The 18,653-nt window shown below is 37.0% G+C and overlaps 1 protein-coding gene across 1 annotated transcript in view; it reads left to right on the top strand.

Moving 5' to 3' along the window:
- LOC115219837 overlaps positions 1 to 18,653 on the top strand; it is a 104,249-nt gene that overhangs the window by 74,806 nt on the left and 10,790 nt on the right. Inside the window, exons 15-20 of the mRNA XM_029790123.2 lie at positions 2,359 to 2,460; positions 4,339 to 4,518; positions 11,993 to 12,065; positions 13,026 to 13,184; positions 14,758 to 14,931; positions 15,345 to 15,520. Of these exons, the coding sequence (XP_029645983.1) occupies positions 2,359 to 2,460; positions 4,339 to 4,518; positions 11,993 to 12,065; positions 13,026 to 13,184; positions 14,758 to 14,931; positions 15,345 to 15,520 (864 nt within the window). The remainder of the gene's footprint in view (positions 1 to 2,358; positions 2,461 to 4,338; positions 4,519 to 11,992; positions 12,066 to 13,025; positions 13,185 to 14,757; positions 14,932 to 15,344; positions 15,521 to 18,653) is intronic.

Raw genomic sequence — 18,653 nt, 5'->3', positions numbered from 1 at the left:
GTCATTGATTCTGTTATTATCATTTTTAAAATAGTTACATTGGATAATAATAGAATTAATGACACTTTCATAAATTAATTTTTGGTATATATATATATTTTTTCTATACAATAATATTTAATTAGGCATAATTAAATCTCAGAATGAGATTGAAACAGTAATCGCTCGATAATGTAAAGTATAGAAGCCATCTTATCATGGCTAACCACATTAGGGAGGGGGTGTTACTGTAGCTTTATAGCCCCAAGAGATCTTTGTCTCTAGCTGGCTTTAGACACAATATCAGTGTCCTTGGAGTGTGTCTAAAGCCAGCTAGATCTCTTGGGGCTATAAAGCTACAGTAACACCCCCTCCCCAATGTGGTTAGCCATGATAAGATGGCTTCTATACTTTACATTATTTAATTATAAAGATATAAAAGAATTTTTTTGAATATCAAATGTTTATTAGGGGAAATCAAAGGGCAAAAGATGGTTGGCAACCACTCAGACAAACATAAAAACAAATGAACGTTAGGCTTAAATCTAATCCAAGACAACATTGCACTGCCACCCACCCCATTTCTGATTATGTTAGGTGTAGTATAACAGCCAGATGGGTGTGATTTTTTTTCTTTCTTTTTTTTTTATTAATCTGTAGAAGGATGGAATTTGTGACAGTTCCACAAATGAGCCAATTCCATCGGCCGGATTTGACTATTAAAACGGCTGCAACTAAGCTCAAAATGTTTTGATTTGAAAATTTTGTATCATATTTTATCAATGAAAGCTTTGTCGGTTACAACGGTGAAAGTGATAGGGAAGTGTCTGTGTAACTTGGTGCAGAACAAATGTCTCAAGGAACTTTGTTCACAAAAACTCTAGTTTTTCAGTCTTCTTGTCAATGTTTACATCCTTCAACTCAATATACAAAAGCTACGTATATCAAAGCACATTTAGGTTTACAAACAGACCATTACATTAATATACAATAGACAAATATATTGTGTGTGTGTGTACACTTGTATTGAAAGGACATTTTTTCTGACACAGGTAATGCTTTAATGATTCTGTTAATCCACACCCATAATAATAATAATAATAATAATAATAATAATAATGGTTTCAAATTTTGGCACAAGGCCAGCAATTTTGAAGGAGGGGGTAAATTGATTACCCCAGTACTCAACTGGTCCTTCTTTTATAAACCTTGAAAGGATGAAAGGCAAAGTTGACCTTGGCAGAATTTCAACACAGAACATAAATAAAGGTGGATGAAATGCCACTAAGAATTTTGCCCAGTGTGCTAATGGTTCTGCCAGCTCACCGCCTTAATAATAATAATACTAGTAGTAGTAGTAGTAGCAGCAGCAGTGCAGCATAACTGACCAAATATCTACATATATATATGTGTGTGTGTGTGTGTGTGAGTGTGTAGGTGGCAAGCTGGCAGAAACGTTAGCACATTGGGCAAAATACTTAGCGGTATTTTGTCTGTCTTTATGTTCTGAGTTCAAATTCCACCAAAGTTGACTTTGCCTTTAATCCTTTTGGGGGTCAATAAATTTACTACCAGTTGCGTACTGGAGTCGATCTAATTGACTACCCCCATCCCCCCCCCAAACTTTCAGGCTTTGTGCCTAGAGTAGAAAAGAGTGTGTGTCCGTGTGTCCGTCCATGCAGTACAGTAATGGAGATATCAATGATAAAGCAGCAATGATGCAACATGTGTATAAGCACTTCAGTTAATAAATTAGCTGCTATCGGTTAGAGAGAGAACAAAATTTAACACCCTTATGCCATTGAACATTTAAGTTAATTAAGTAAAAGATCTTAATTATTTGCTCCTACTATCAAAAAAAGATCTACTCTTCTAACGAGAATGCCTGGCTTCAATATTTAGCCACCATGTTTATATAAACCTCAAATACTGTTTATTTTCAGCTTCAATTAATCTTGGAATTCTATTAGATTATTCTCTGAAGAAAAGTTATTGAACTTATCCAAGAACTCGGTTAAAACGTTGATAAAATATCTTTTATTTTCCGAATACTAAAATATGATAATGATAAAATGATTTCAAAGCTAGGAATTCCACCTAAATTCCTCTCATCTCTGTACGTATATGACTTCTCTAACATGTTGGTGTTATTTCTAAGTCTTCACCTGGGTTTATTTATTAGTAATTACTACTGTCTCCAGGTGTTCTATCCTATCAAAGGATTTGGAAATTTGTAAAATTAATTATGTAACGCATACAGATTTCAGTGGTTCCATACCATTATCTGTAATGATTGATAAACAAGAAGAAAAGCTCTTCTAATTTTATTGTATCGGAAGTGAAAGACTGTATTGTTTGTTGTAATCTGTTTGTTTGCAGGTTGTTGTGATGCGTGTTGCCGAAGCCAGAGAAGAGGATGTTTATATTAGCGACAATGGACAGAAAGCTCCTCTTGTAACGAGCCCCCAAGCAGTTGCTAAGGTATTCATTCGTATTAATAATATTCTCCTATCAAAGGTAACCTAAGCTTACAAATCTGATCTGTATCACTGAGATGTTACAGGGACTCATCATCATCATCATCATCATCAGAGACTGTGGATTCAAAATGAAGATTGTTTTTAGAAATAGCCAACCAAATTATTAATTGAATTCTATTATTTTGAATAGGGATGTGGGGTGGAGAGAAGGGTGTAATTAAGACTTACCCTAGTTTAGTTTTAATCATCATCATCATTTAATGTCCACTTTTCCTTGCTTGCAAGTGTAGACAGAATTTGGTGAGATTTTTCGACGACTGGATGCCCTTCCTGTCACCAATCCTTACCTGTATCCTAGTGAAGTAATATTTCCCCATGGTTAGATGTGATGTCAAGACAAGCGTACACATAAACACACAGACACACAAGTGCAACATGATAAAAGATTCTTTCAGTTTCCATCTAGCCAATAGAGTCTTTGATTGATCTGGCGGTATAGTAGAAGACATTTGACCGAGGTGCCATGGAGTGGAACTGAACCCAAAACCATATGGCTGGGAAGGAAGCTTCTTAACCACACAGCCATGCTTGTGTCTCTTAATAAAGCAACTGAACTAAAAAAAGAAAAAAAAAACAGAGCATTGAAGACAAAATCCAATTTAGTTTAAATAATATTAAAAATTGGCTTTGAGCCAGAAGGGCCACAAAACTGGGGCTTATCTGAATTTCTGAGATGTTTAGTGACTGAAAATACAAGACTTGCCCCTGAGCAGGACACCAGTACATTACAGGGTTAATGCACTGGTGTAAAGAGTAATGAAGTGCCTTGCTCAAGGACAGAATGTACCACTCTATTCAAGAATTGAACCCTCAACCTGACAATGATGTGTCCACTAAGCCATGCACTTTCATTTAAATAATGTAGCTTAATGAATATAAATAATTAAGGTTTATTTTGTTTTCTGTTAATCAGTTTTGTCTTTGTCATGTGACTGAATGGCCGTGTGGTCAAGTAGCTTGCATTCCGACCACATGGTTCTGGGTTCAGTCAAGTGTCTTCTGTTATAGCCCTGGGCTGACCAAATCCTTGGGAGTAGATGGAAACTGAAAGAAGCCTGTTGTACATTGTGTGCGTGCATGCATTTTCCAGCAAATGTAATAAATTCAATGCATAGAGGATGTTGAAGGCAAAATCAGAGATGGGGTTCTTGTTGGAAAAAGGGGTCACACATTGTTGGTCTGGCTTAAGGTATTGAATGCCCTGGTCCTAGTTTTGCTTATTTTTAAATTATATTCCAAAATACCCAGCCTCTTAACAGAAAAGCTATTTCACTAAATCCTTAAATCTCATTTCCAAAATTCATTCAAAGCATTGAAGAGTCTCTTTCTTTCTTTATTTATTTATTTCTTTCTTCCTTCCTTCTTTCTTTTCTCCTTTCTTTCCTTCCTTCCTTCCCTCCTTCCTTCCTTCCTTTCTTTCTTCCTCCTTTCTTCCTTCCTTTCTTCCTCCTTTCTTTCCTCCTTTCTTTCCATCCTTCCTCCCTCCCTCCCTTCCTTCCTTCCTTCCTTCCTTCCTTCCTTCCTTCTTCCTTCCTTCCTTCTTCCTTCCTTCCTTCCTTTCTTCCTCCTTTCTTCCTCCTTTCTTCCTTCCTTCCTTCCTCCTTCCTTCCTTCCTTCCTTCCTTCTTCCTTCCTTCCTTCCTTCCTTCTTCCTTCCTTCCTTCCTTCGTCCTTCTTTCCTACTTCTTTCTTTCTTCCTTCCTTTTTTTCTTTCTTTCTTTCGTCAATAGAATATTATCTTATGAAAATATTGTTTTTTTTTATTTAAAAAAATTCTTAATTAAGGGTTTAAAAAAAAAAGCCATTTTATATTTCAACAGGTTCGTAATTTTTTGGACACAACACTTCTTCGACTGCGGGAAGTATGGATGAAGCGTATCTCCTACAGCACCAGCGTCAGTTGTCCATGTGGTCAGTTATGTGATTTTCATCATATCAGTGGTTGTACAGCTGAAATTTGTCTTCATTTTCTTGATCTTGATGAATGTCTTAGCAAAAAGGTTAGTCTCCCATGTTCTTGGCACCCCATCTTGTCTGTTTTTTTTTTACATTTTTCTCTCCATTTACTGGTTTCCGATTGTGGCTGTTACCAGTCTCCCCTGGCACCTGTGCCGGTTGCACATAAAAAGCACCCACTACACTCACGAAGTGGTTGGCGTTAGGAAGGGCATCCAGCTGTAGAAACACTGCCGGATAAGACTGGAGCCTGGTGCAGCCTCCTGGTTTCCCAGACCCTGGTCGAAACGTCCAACCCATGCTAGCATGGAAAACGGACGTTAAACAATGATGAGATGAATCACTGGACTGTGACTATTCTGAGACAACATTTTCCTAGGTCTTAATCATGGTTGTGTAGTTAAGAAACTTGCACTGTGTGAGACCTTGGGCAAGTGGTTTGTTTATGTCCCCTTAACTTAGCTGCTTGACAAAAGAGACCGATGGTATAAGCACCAGATTGTGGTTGATTTGTTTGACTAATCCTTTAAAGGTGGTGCCCCATCATGGTCGCAGTCGAATGCCTGAAACAAGTCAAAGATAAAACTCTGGCTAGTCCCATATCAATTTTTATCAATTTGACCCACATTACATGACGAAAATGAACATTATGTAATAAATTTTCATTGCAGACATTTTTCTGTTTTAAAACACTGTATCTTAATTGGTTTATGTGAGGTGGCTGAAAACTTTTGTACAGCCATTTTTGGTGGTCGTCTCACATCTTCCCCTGTCATTCAGAACCCCTACCACAAAATATAATGATTAGGTATGGAAATGACTCCAACAGGGCCAATGTTTCATCTGTAAAAAACCCAAATCCTCTTTGGTTGGCCTGGGGTTTTAGAGAAGGTAATTTGCCCAAGGTGCTGCACTGTGGGACTAAATCCAGGAACCTGGGGTTGCATAGCAAACTTCTTATATGTGTGCTACATAAGCACCCCCCCCCATGTCAGTGCCTTAAAGAAACAAATATCTAAGTCTTAATATTTCTTTTGCGGATCTAAACACGCATCCTCTGAATATCCTGTATTTGCTCAAATATGTATTAAATGTGGGGAGAAAAAAGAATCATTTTGAGGACAATATATAATTTAAGGAAATGGTTGAGGGAATTGAAGAAATTGAAAATGAAGATTCTGCAAGTATTTGTGAAATTGGAATAAAAAATATAGAATGATGATTGCAAAACTCGATAATGTTAACATTAAAGTGCCAGCCACATTGACAGCCAAGTAACTGCAAAAGCTGAGAATTCCTGGATGGATTTGAATAAAGCAAAATTAAGAAAATGTGATTTCCAACTAAAACAATTTGATGGATCAGTCTTTGAGATTCTGAGAGAGTCTGATGCATTAATGGTAATTGGCAAGGAGAATAGAGAGATTGTGAGTGTCATTGTTGTAGAATGAAAAAAATAATAATAGGTTGTTGATCTGAACACGAAGAATGAATGTTGATTGTTCAACATTAATTCTTGAGATTGAAACCCCAAGACGATTTGAGAGATTAAGAGGTTTCATGGCTTAACATCCTTCTCAAAGGTAATATGAAACCATGCTATTTTGAGGCAAAAACCATTATCAATACTTGTTAAAGTAAGGAAATTAATTAATAAAAGATTTTAAGAAGTTCTTCCTGGAAGGAATAAACGGATCTCTGATTTAGTTAGTGTGCGAAAGATGGATAAAGAGATCTCAGAATATGATGGAACTATAAATTAGATGCAAAGGAAAGAATTTGTTCAGGATCTTATCCATTCCCTAAATACTGGATTGAGTTTTGTTGTTTTCAAGTGAAGAATTATTTTGCCAAAATGGATTTAAAGGAAGCATATCAACAAATTGAAATGTATTTTCAAGAAAGAGATGTTACTACATTAAATACACCTAAGATTGTTTTAAGGTGAACGTGTTTCCAATATGGAATTAAAACAGGAAGAGCTACATTTTGGAGGGTAATAGAACATATTGTTGGAACATGGATAATTTCGTCTGTCTTTGTGTTTTGAGTTCAAATTCTGCCAAGATTGATCTTTGCCTTTCATTCATTCAGGGTTGATAAAATAAGTACCAGTTTTGTACTGGGGTTGATGTAATTGACTTGCCCCTCTCTCCTGAAACTGATGGCCTTGTACCAAACTTTGAAACACGTAAAAAGCACCAACCGATCGTGGCCGCTGCCAGCCCCCCCCCCCCCCTGGCACTGTGCCAGTGGCACGTAAAAAGCACCCACAACATTCATGGAGTGGTTGGCGTTATGAAGGGCATCCAGCTGTAGAAACACTGCCAGATCAGACTGGAGCCTGGTGCAGCCTCCTGGCTTCCCAGACCCTGGTCGAACCGTCCAACCTGTGCTAGCACGGAAAACGGACGTTAAACGATGATAATGATTATGTACAATCATAAAAAGTTGAAATTCTCAGGCCTGGTGATCAAATGAGTTGAGATCTGTGTTAGAGATTGGTGAATTGTCTTTCCTTGGATATTGTCTGACAGATGAAGACATACATCACCAGATTATCATTTAGCTGCAAGAATTGTAGACATGAAAACTGACAAACGACGAGAAGCTATTAGAATCTTTTCTCAGACTTGTTAATATCTATGGAAGATTTAATGACCATTATTCAGATCACATATCACCGCTTGGAATCACTTTGTAAAATTAGTGTCCTAGTTTTGTGAAGAATCCTTCAACAAAACTCAACTAAGCAGATAAAAACTGATGCAATCATCATAGCCATTGGTTCAGATTAATGATTTCACAAAAGAAGTTATGTCAAAAGTAGATGTAAATGAAAAAGCAGCTGTAAGACTAGAAAACCTACCTTGGATGATGTTTGTCAGAAACATTAACCACATCTAAAACAAGATATTTAAATACTGAGAAGAGGAAACCTGGGCAAAGAGAACCGTATTCTCTGCCTGGCCGAAGATTTAAATTGTTCTCAGGTCATATACTCTCTCTTTTACTCTTTTACTTGTTTCAATCATGTGACTGTGGCCATGCTGGAGCACCGCCTTTAGTTGAGCAAATCAACCCCAGGACTTATTCTTTGTAAGCCTAGTACTTATTCTATCGGTGTCTTTTGCCGAACGGCTAAGTTACGGGGCCGTAAACACACCAGCATCGGTTGTCAAGCGATGTTGGGGGGACAAACACAGACACAGAAACATATACACACTCACACACACACACACACACACACACCACACACACACACACACACACACACATATACATATATATCATCATCATCATCATCATCATCATCATCATCATACAACGGGCTTCTTTCAGTTTCCGTCTACCAAATCCACTCACAAAGCTTTGGTCGGCCCGAGGCTATAGTAGAAGACACTTGCCCAAGATACTTCGCAGTCAAACTGAACCCAGAACCATGTGGTTTGTAAGCAAGCTACTTACCACATGAGTAAGTCACAAGAATGTGTTTTTAGCACCCATTGTAGTTTATCAAAAATGCCATTTGCTTGGAATATGAGATGGGCCTCTCTAGAAATAATAGGGTTTGGTTGTGAAATATCTTTGTAACAGGATCTCAAATATCATGTATTGATCTATTATCACAATTGCAGTTATTAATTATGTTGGCTTCTGCAGAGTTTCTGTCTCAGAAATTTCACTCTTGAAACATTGTTCCGTGTGAGGCTATGGAAGATTCCTGTCCAAGATTCCACACAGTCAGACTCAACATACAAACATGTGGTTTTCTTTCTGACATCCATACTGTCATGGATTGGACATTTTGACAGGATCTGACAAGTCAAAGGACCACTTCATGTTCCAGTGTTTGCTTTGGCATGATCTTCACGGCTGGATGCCCTTCGTCACATTTGCCATTTTAACAGAGTGCAACGAGTGCTTTTTTTATTTCTTTGTGCTGCCAGCACTATTGGGGATCACTTCATAAATTGCAAGGCTAAGGGCTTAAAGTGGCCCCTATAACTGAAGGAGAAAAGAGAGAGCAGGTGAGGATTCGAGGTGGAAGGATAAGAGATGGTAAGTAAGAAGAGAGGGTGGTGGGGAAGTAGGAAAGGGAACAACTCCATGTTGTTATTGATTCACCAGTTCCTGATAGCCATGTTGACTGGAATAATGGTGAGAATTTCTTTTTTTTAATGGCATCGCCAGTGGACGGACTAATTTCAGGGTCACTGAAATTGGTGGGAAGAAGGAAGGATTAGAAACCTGGATTAAATACTCACAGCAGCATTTAAGGTATTTAAATGGCCAGGTGGTAGTCGTGTTATTCAGGTACTGGATTAAGTCTTCTGTCTAAGAACAGGAATGGCCTCACTGCCATGCTTCTACTCTGATTCTCTCGACTAAATTTTATTCATCAGGGTATGGTTTGTTTAACTCTTTTGTTACCAACCTGGCTGAAACCGGCTCTGGTTCTGAGTATAAATGTCCTGTTTTCAAAAGTTTTGAACTAAAATCTTCCACCAAACCTTAGTCACAATTTATGTTCCTAGCACTAGCTTAATGATAACTAAATTCTTTGTTATATTTAAAGTAATTGAAAGAAACACAGAGCATCTCAAAATAAATACAGTAACGAAAGGGTTAAGGCTTTAGTAGAAGACACTCACTCAGTTGGTCTCATACACTGGGATTGAACCTGAAAGGATGTAGTTGCAAAGTGAACCACTTTACCAAACAGCCATACTTGAAGCCGACATTTATTGTGGAGCAAACAAAGTGCAATGGGTTGAATTATTTGTATCTAATTCAACAGCTGAAGGAAGTTTTGATCTTGTGGTACTGTCATCAATTGTCCAGCAATGTGTTAACTGTATAATCATTTTGAATGTGTAAAGAAACTAGTTTAGACTGCTTTGAGAAAGCTTTCTGAGAAATAATTGACGACAAAGGGTGAATAAATACAGACATAATAAGTATAATCGGTGTCTGGAAATCAACAGCATATTTACTTGAAAGACCATTATAGCAAGACTTCAAGAGATCTTGTTTGTTTTCAATGACAGAAAGAAAGAAAGAAAAAAAAAAATAAGTAAAAAGTAAAAAGGAAATGGAATTCTGGTCGACTTCAATGTGAAGATTCTTTGGCCAAGTTTACCAGGAGAGACACTACTTATAATTTGCAGGAAACAACTTGAAGACAAATGGTAAATTATACATTTCAATGGAGAGCATCATTAAAACTATTTAGTAAACTATGTATAAAAGGCATTTTCAATAAGGACACCTGTAAAACTAGACACAAACAATTATCTCGCCTACTACCCCCCCCCCTCCAACTCCTCCCTGCCTCTGATATCAATAATTTAGGGAAGGCTTACATTTCATTTTGATAGATATCTTCTAATAGCTGAAATCTTTCTTTGTTTATCTTCACCTCAACAATTTTACCTTTTTATTTTATTTCCATTTTACAGAATCGTTTCCTTTTTTTTATTGCTGTCTTTTACATTTCTCTGATTCCTCTTGTCTATTTGGCTCTTTAAAAAAAATTTTTTTTTTTTAGCTTAAGCAAATTCTATAGGGCTGGTCATTTTGTGTTGCTGCCCCCTCTTTATTCCCCATGAATGCTGTTGCTGTTACTGTTGAGCAAACGGTCTTTGTCCCAGAGCTCGCAAGATGGGAGAAGTCCGAAACGTGGTCCTTTGCTATTCGTAAGACCCGCAGAAGAGAAAGCAGGTCAACCCCCGACACCGAGAGAATCGACGGATGGATGAATGCGCATCCAGGCTCAGCGGTTGCGTAGGAAGTCGGGGACAAGAAACAGGAAGAAAGAGTGAGAGAAAGTTGGGGCAACAGAGTACAACAGGGGTCGCCACCACCCCCTGCCAGAGCCTCGTGGAGCTTTTAGATGTTTTCACTTAATAAACACACACAACGCCCGGTCTGGGAATCGAAACTACGAGTCCACTGCCCTAACCACTGGGCCATTGCGCCTCCACTGCTTTTGCTGTTGGTCAAGTGCTTCCCATTTCCTATGAGTAGGGAGCTATTTTATGCACCATCTGCATCAGGTTTCATTGAAGATGCAGTCATGAAAGCCATGGACACAGAAAGCAATTAAATTTTTCGGTGAACCAACATCAATCTACAAGAAATATGTCGCTGATACTTTTGTAAGAATGTAAGAATTCCACAGAGTTTATTTGTTGTTGTTACGAAAATGTCCAACAGCGCAGAATCTAATTTTGCATGAGAGACAATTAGCAAAGACTGACCCACTCTCCCAGACACATCAATTAATATAACTAGTGACAGCGTGATTACTATAATTGCTGTACTAATAATCATCTAGTTATCTAAAAACCATTGTAATATTAGCCGTGGTGGAGCTCTGCTTCAAATATTTATATACACAGAACACCTCCTACACAGAGATAATAGTATTTACCTCAACTGTGGGACGTATGAAAAACCCACACAATATTTATTTCACCATCATCATCATCATCATCATCATCATCATCAACAGCACCACCTTCTTCACCATCACCATCATTATGAATCATCATCATCATCATCATCATCATCATCAAGAAGAAGAAGAAGTTTTCCTTGCTGGCATGGGTTGGATAGGTTACTGCAGGGTCTGAGTCAGTTCTTATTTAGAATTACTGCTCTCCCAGATGGGTCAGAGGGGAAACACCTTTATCTTTCATCTTTCTCTTGGTTTTTATGCCTCGATGCCCTTCTTGTCACCATCCACTTTATAAAATGTGCTGGGTGCATTTTATTGTGGCTAGTGACAGTAGAGAGGATGCTATATTCCTGTTGAAATATATAGAGAAAAACATTGACACACAGGGAAATAGTAATTTATCTCAGCACTTAAATATATTGAAAAACCTACAAAAAGAGAAGAGTATTTATCTCACTGCTAAAATGTAGAGAAAAAAACCCTTTAAGATAATAGTATTTATCTTAGTACTGAAATATACAGAGAAGCTCTCAAACAGATAATAGTATTTATCTTACCAGTAAAATATACAGAAAACCTGCATATAAATATCTTAACAGTGAAATTTTCTTTAGAGGTTGAAAACTTGGAATAATTTCAACATTTATGTATAGAATAAGAGAAAGTATTTATCTAAAAAAAAAAAAAGGAAGTAAAAATAAATAATAGAAAATGAATGAGAGATGTGAATATCAAAAGTCTACGTTCGTTAAAGAGTCTTTTTATCGAGAAAAAAAATAAAATATCAACAAAAAGTCACATGAAGTTTCTGGAGGGAGTTAATTGTTAACTTGGATGATTTTTTTTTCATGGTGTAAAACAGATGGTGAGAGATAATTCCCCTGTTAGTAACATTCTCAACTGATAATGGCCATAACAGTTGAACTGAGATAATGTTGATAATGTCCCACTCACAAATAAAATTTACTTCTTGAGACAGATTTGAACTCGTCACCTTTACACATACACTTTGTTAAATTGTCTCTATTTTTTTTTATTACTTTTTCCTTAAACAGGTCATTTGTTGTGGCCATCGCCGGATGAAGACGACATTCGTTCAGAAATGGTTCCCTCCCCACCACACAGTTGGTGAGTGCTTATTTCTCATGTTTCTGAGTAAAGAAATGGTTTAATTGTTTATATTATTTACTTGTTAAAGTGAAACACAACTAAATTGGTAGACTTAAATGTTTTATACTTTAACTAAGACGGGAAGGTATGAGCCCTTAAATGTGGACCAAATATGGAGAGGTACAGTCTATAAAAGGAGGTCAAACATGGCTGTGTTGTTAAACAGTTTACTTGGCAACCAATCAAAACCTGGCCTGTCTAAATTTTATTGCATGGCATCTTAGGCAAGTATCTTCTATTGTAGCACTCAGACCGATTAATAACCTCTAAGTGAAATTTAATAGATGGCACCATGTAAAAGCACCTGTGTTGTGCCACACAAAAGTGCCTGTGCAGTGCCATGTCAGAGTGTGCATGCAGTGGCACATAAAAGCACCCAGTGCACACTTTGTAAAGTGGTTGGTGTTAGGAAGGGCATCCAGCTGTAAAAAACCATGCCAGAACAAACTGGAGCCTGGTTCAGCTTACCAGCTCTGGTCAAACCATCCAACCCATGCCAGCATGGACAGCAGCCATTAAATGATGATGATGATGATGATGATGATATATATGTGTGTGGCTATATGGGAAGTAGCTTGCTTACCAACCATATGGTTCCGGGTTCAGAATATTTGCTGTAGCCAATCTTTTATACCAAGACAAAATAATGTACATGATAACACTTCCAATCAGTTAAGATCAGAAGCCATGAGAGCCACTGCCTGATACTGCATCAGGTCATTATTATTATTATTATCATCATCATTATTATTATTATTATTTAAATGGTGCTCCTGTATGGCCACAGTCTCAGTGACCAAAACCAGTGAAGGACTAAAGTAATTACACCCAATAATTAGCTTCATGTTGGTAATTGCTGTAAGCTTTATTAATTGTAATTATTATTTTGTATGTTTGTTGTTTTTTTTATTGTAAAAGCCTTGAAGAAGACAATCCTTTCCAACAGTTTATTAGAATCAACAAAAGGCAACTTTGAGAAAGAAATAGCAGATTTGCCTTATTGGATCAAAAGTGCTGCCAAGTTATTAAATAATGGCGTGGAAAACCTAGACTGGGTCTGTTTGGCCAATTATTTGGGTAAGAACACAATAGAATTGTTGTTGTTGTTGTTGTTGGATGTGTCTGATACTTGGAGAAAAATTTGATTTTTTTCTGCTCTGTAATTGATCGCCTAACTTCAGTTTGCTACATGTTCACTACCACATGGTTACTTGTGAGTCGATTTGGTAATCAGAAATTGACCAAAGCCTGCCATGTATGTGTGTGTGTCCTTGTTTTGATTTTACATGTTTATTGTAAATGAATGTCATTCATTTCCAATCTTCTGCAAAAGCATGTCTGACCATGGGGGAAAGACATCCAGCTATTAGAAAATCTGTCTCAGTAAGCTCTGTTTGATGGGTACAAGCATGGAAAAATGGTCAAAATGATGATGATGATATAGTACCCATGTGGTAGTAAACATGTAGTAATCATAAGCAATATATCCACTTGATTATGGACACTGCACCATGTTTGCTGACCAAGGGTTGTTGTACCACATGTTCACTGTTTCACAGCTACTGTACCACATGTTCATTGATTCATGGCTGCTGTTCACTGAATCATGGTTACCACATGTTCACTGCTGTACAGACACTTTTCACTGCTTCATTACCAAATCACCACATGTTCACTGCCTCACTGTTCCACATGTTTGTTATCTCTCCTACCTTTTCACTTGTTTTGAAACATATAATTACAAATTTAAATTATATAACGACATTACATAATGAGTATAAATACAAACTCGTTACCAATTCAAATAGGCTTGAGGAATATTTGAACCATGAAAAAAGCCATTGACCGTATTTTGTTATGGAGAAATTTTCTCCATTACAAAATACAGTGAAAGTTGTAAAGAATGTTTGCCAACATAACATGGCAGTCCTGGTTTAGGACGAATGTTGCTGTAATTTAGCCCCAGGAGACATCGTCTCCAGCTGGCTATACGACACGATCGGTGTCCTTATATTTTTGAACAAGGGAATCTAGCATTCCCACTCAGCTCAAAACAATATCTGTGTATCATGATTTCCAGGTTATTTCCCTTCATCAACACAGAATAATTGTTCGGCTAGAGGTGGTGCTGCCAAATTCCCGTTCGAAATATATAGTTTTCAGTGACACTGATTTATAAATTAGAAAATTACTATTTTTAAATCTCACAACGAGAGATATTCAGCAACAGTACTTTGGAGTAAAGATTGTTTGCCTTGTTCGAAAATATAAGGACACAGATCGTGTCATAGCCAGCTGGAGACGATGTCTCCTGGGGCTAAATTACAGCAACATTCGTCCTAAACCAGGACTGCCATGTTATGTTGGCAAACAATCTTTACTACAAAGTACTGTTGCTGAATATCTCTCATTGTGAGATTTACAAATAGTAATTTTCTAACAGTGAATGCTGTTTTTATGGGTTTAAATATTTCTCAAGCATGTTTGAATTGGTATCGAGTTTGTATTTGTGCCTGTTACTGATTAGTGCTGTCACCCTGTATTATGTAATTAGTATTATATAATTAATATTGTAATTGAACATTTTATGTTAAGTGTAAAAAAAAAATGCTGTTAAATTCACAGCCTCCTAAATTTGTTGTCAATTCAGGTTATAAGAAACCGAAAATCGATAAATTTAATAATGATTTAAATCCATCACTTGCTCTGCTCACTGACTGGATTCTTGGCAGCGGCAACACACAGGTGTCTGTGGATGTATTGCACACCTTCTTGGAGAAAATGTCCAGGTATGACATCATAGATCTTCTGAAACAGAGCAGAGGTAAGTAAACAAACAAACAAACAAACAAAAAAATAGAATAGATAAAATTTTAAAAAATAAGTAGATAAAATGTAAATAAATAAAGGTATTGTTTTAATAACGTGATATTAATATATTTAATTAAATCTTTCAAAGTAGCAGATTAGCAAAATCATGTCAGGACTTTTAGACTAAAAGCATTTATTTGATTAGGCTCTGTGTATACTTTGGAAGCAGCAGTAGTAGTAGTAGTAGCAGTAGTAGTAGTAGTAGTAGTAGTAGTAGTAGTAGTAGTAGTAGTAGTTTACTGTTCTTCTCTAACCCTCTCCTTTCTGATGAGGTTAATTGTCTAAAAAATATTGTAATTATATTAGTGATTACTAATTGCTATCGTTTAGATAATTTACAATAGCATGTGTGTTTTGCTTTTCCAGAACAATCCCACTGCCCACAAGTGTTCATCAGTTACCAGTGGGACAGTCAAGATGCAGTGAAGGCTCTGTGGGACAGGCTGGAAAGAGCTGGGATCTCTTGTTGGATGGACATTGGCCAGATGGGTGGTGGTGACCAGCTCTACAACAAGATCGAACAAGGAATTCGGAATTGCAAGGTGAGACACCCATCTACTTGGCATTTTGAATCGTGTGTATGTTGGGGGTGGGTGGGGGGACATAGTATCTACAGCATACCCCTCTTCCAAATTCCAAGACTTCAGCTTTTGTTAGAAACAATTCTTTGAGGCAGAGACGACTGGATAATGCTTTGACAGTATTCCTGGAGCAGCAGATGAAATGCCTTCTGCTATATAAAGGGCATTTGTTCATCCTTTCAGGGTCAATAAATTAAGTATCAGTGAAACACTGGGGTCGATGTAATTAACTAGTCCCCCTCCACTCAAAATTTCAAGTCCTGTGCCTTTTGTAGAAAGGATTATTATTATTATTATTATTTATTTCGTCTCTTTATATTCTGAGTATAAATTCCGTCGAGGTCAACTTTGCCTTTGATCCTTTTAGGGGGTCGATAAATTAAGTACCAGTGGAACACTGGGGTTGATGTAATCATCTAACCCCCTCCCCCACATTTCAGGCCTTGTGCCTATATTAGAAAGGATTGTTGTTGTTTTTGTTGTTGTCGTTTCTGCTGTTTATTTATTATTTTTTTCTTTTGCTATTTCCCTTGTTTACAATTGTTTTTATATAATCTCTCACTGTATCAACCTGTATTGTCCTCAATCTTTTTCTTAGCCATTCTGGTTAATAAAGAAATTATTATTATTATTATTATGACGCTTGTATTATGATTAATTATATTTACCTTTATATTCTTCATTCCATTTGTGGCAAAAAGGTGAGGACAGAAGTGGTTTGGTTTGATGCGGGGGAGTTATTATTATTATTATTATTATCATCATCATTGTTCTTGTTTTAACTGTTATACACTATATTAGTTAGCAGACATGCTATCTTGAGGTTTTGGTTCCAACAAGTCTCCTCAAATCTTCATGACTCGTTCTTAGGATTCGTGCAGAATGTAGGATGGTACTTTTCTGCAGGTTGACAATGCAAGTCTCATTTCCAATATAACCTTCAACCTCTTAAGTAGTTCTTTGGCTCTTGGGCCAATGGCACCAATTTACCACAGATATAATTGTTGCCTTAGTCTTCCACAATCTTCTCATCTCTCTGGCCAGATCCTGTTATTCCTCAATTTTTCCCATTTCTTTCCCATCCATTTTGCTTTCGAATGGTATTGCAAAGTCTGTCTTCTTACATGGTTTGTCTGTTTTGTCTTCTACAATCATACCTGACCCCTTTCTTCAATAGGATGGTGATTCTTTATGGGGAAGCCCTATTATTATTGAGTGAGAGAACAGCACTACTCGTCTGATAAGGGTACACCAGGCACATACATCACAACCATATGTGCGTGACATGGTGATTTTATATCAAGATAAACAGAGCGTGACCTTGCAGAAGGTCCCTGAATATTGAATGAAACATCCATATTTCTAGAGGTAAAATTCTTCGAACACCAAAGAATTCCTCTCAACACACGGCTATGATGTTCCCCCACTACTTCTGGTCGTGATCAGAGATGCACATCTCATCAGCCACTAAGGGACATGCTCAACTGGTTAAGGACAAGCAAGTGACAAGCAAATCTGTGGAATTGAGCAGAATATTTGCTGTAGCCCATCTTTTATACCAAGACAAAACAATGTACATGATAACATCAAAAGCCACGAGAGCCACTGCCTGGTACTGCATCAATCATTTATTATTATTATTATTATTATTATTATTACTATTAGGGTAGCTCCAGCTGGCTGACAATGTCAGACAAAATGCTTAGCAGCATTTTGTCCTATTTCACATTCTGAGTTCAAATGTCACCAAGGTTGACTTTGCCTTTTGTCCTTTTAGTGTCAGTAAAACCTGTACCAGTTGCATACTGAGGTCAATGTAATTGACTAATTCTTCCGGCCAAAATTTCAGACCTTGTGTCTTGTAGAAATGCTAGCACGTTGGACAAAATGGTTAGCAGCATTTTATCTGTTTTTACGTTCTGAGTTCAAATTCCATGGAAGTCAGCTTTGCCTTTCATCCTTTCGGGGTCGATAAACTAAGTACCAGTTGCATACTGGGATCTGTCTGACTATTCCCCTCCCCTGAATTTCAGGCCTTGTGCATATAGTAGAAGGATTATTATTATTGTTATTATTATTATTATTATTATTATTATTATCATCATCATCATCATCATCATTATTATTATTATCGTTATTACTAACAAATTCCATCTGACCCATACAAGTATGGAAAAGTGAACATTAAAAGCAGTCATTAAATGATGATGATGATGATGAATTTCATGGTGGAGTGGAATTGGTAAGTTTTGAAAGAAATTTACTTAGAAGTGGAGAGTCAAGTGCAAAGCAATCTTTGCATGGAGATGCTTCCAGAACCATCATGTTTGAGAAGTGGCAAAATGGATGATTCTGTTTTGTTGCTAACGAAGAATCTAACTTTGATTGCTTTGAAATTGAATTCAGTTTAATTCTTTTAAGTTGTAATTAATAATCTTTCGTCATTAATTGATAATTTCATAATTGTGCTTAATCTGAAATGTTCTTTGATATCTTCTTTGTATTTCGTTTGCTTCCATGGCCCTTTTAACGATGGTCTGCTCACGTGTTGCATTGTATGCAGCAGCACTTAGCTTATGCCACAACCATTTGTGTAATTTATCTTCGTTAATAAATGTGTTCAGCTTGACGACTCATTTGATTGTCAAGCTCCATATTCCTTGGCTTTTTGAGTCTCGTCTCCTTCTGTTTACCTTTTATCTTTTGCTTGTTTCAGTCATTGGGCTGTGGCCATGCTGGGGCACCACCTTGTTTCTTTTAAAGTCTGGTACTTATTCTGTTGTTCCTTTTTGTCAAAATGTTTACAGAATGTAAACAAACCAACACCAGTAGTGGGAGAACAACAACAAAGAGACATACACAAAACACACATATATATAAAAGGCTTCTTTCAGTTTCCATCAAGCAAATTCACTCTTGAGGCATTGGGTAATCCTGGGCTATAATAGAAGACATTTGCCCTAGGTGTTGCACAGTGGGACTGAACCTAAAACCACATGGTTGCTAAGTAAGCTTTTTAACCACATTAATAATTTTAATAATTTTAACCACATTAATAATTTTGCATCCAGTTTTCCATGCAAGCTATCAGATG

The sequence above is a fragment of the Octopus sinensis genome, linkage group LG15 (assembly GCF_006345805.1).
Source record: "Octopus sinensis linkage group LG15, ASM634580v1, whole genome shotgun sequence".
Lineage (NCBI taxonomy): Eukaryota > Metazoa > Mollusca > Cephalopoda > Octopoda > Octopodidae > Octopus > Octopus sinensis.
The sequence above is the reverse complement of the archived record's forward strand: the minus strand, read 5'-3'. Positions and strand labels throughout refer to the sequence as shown.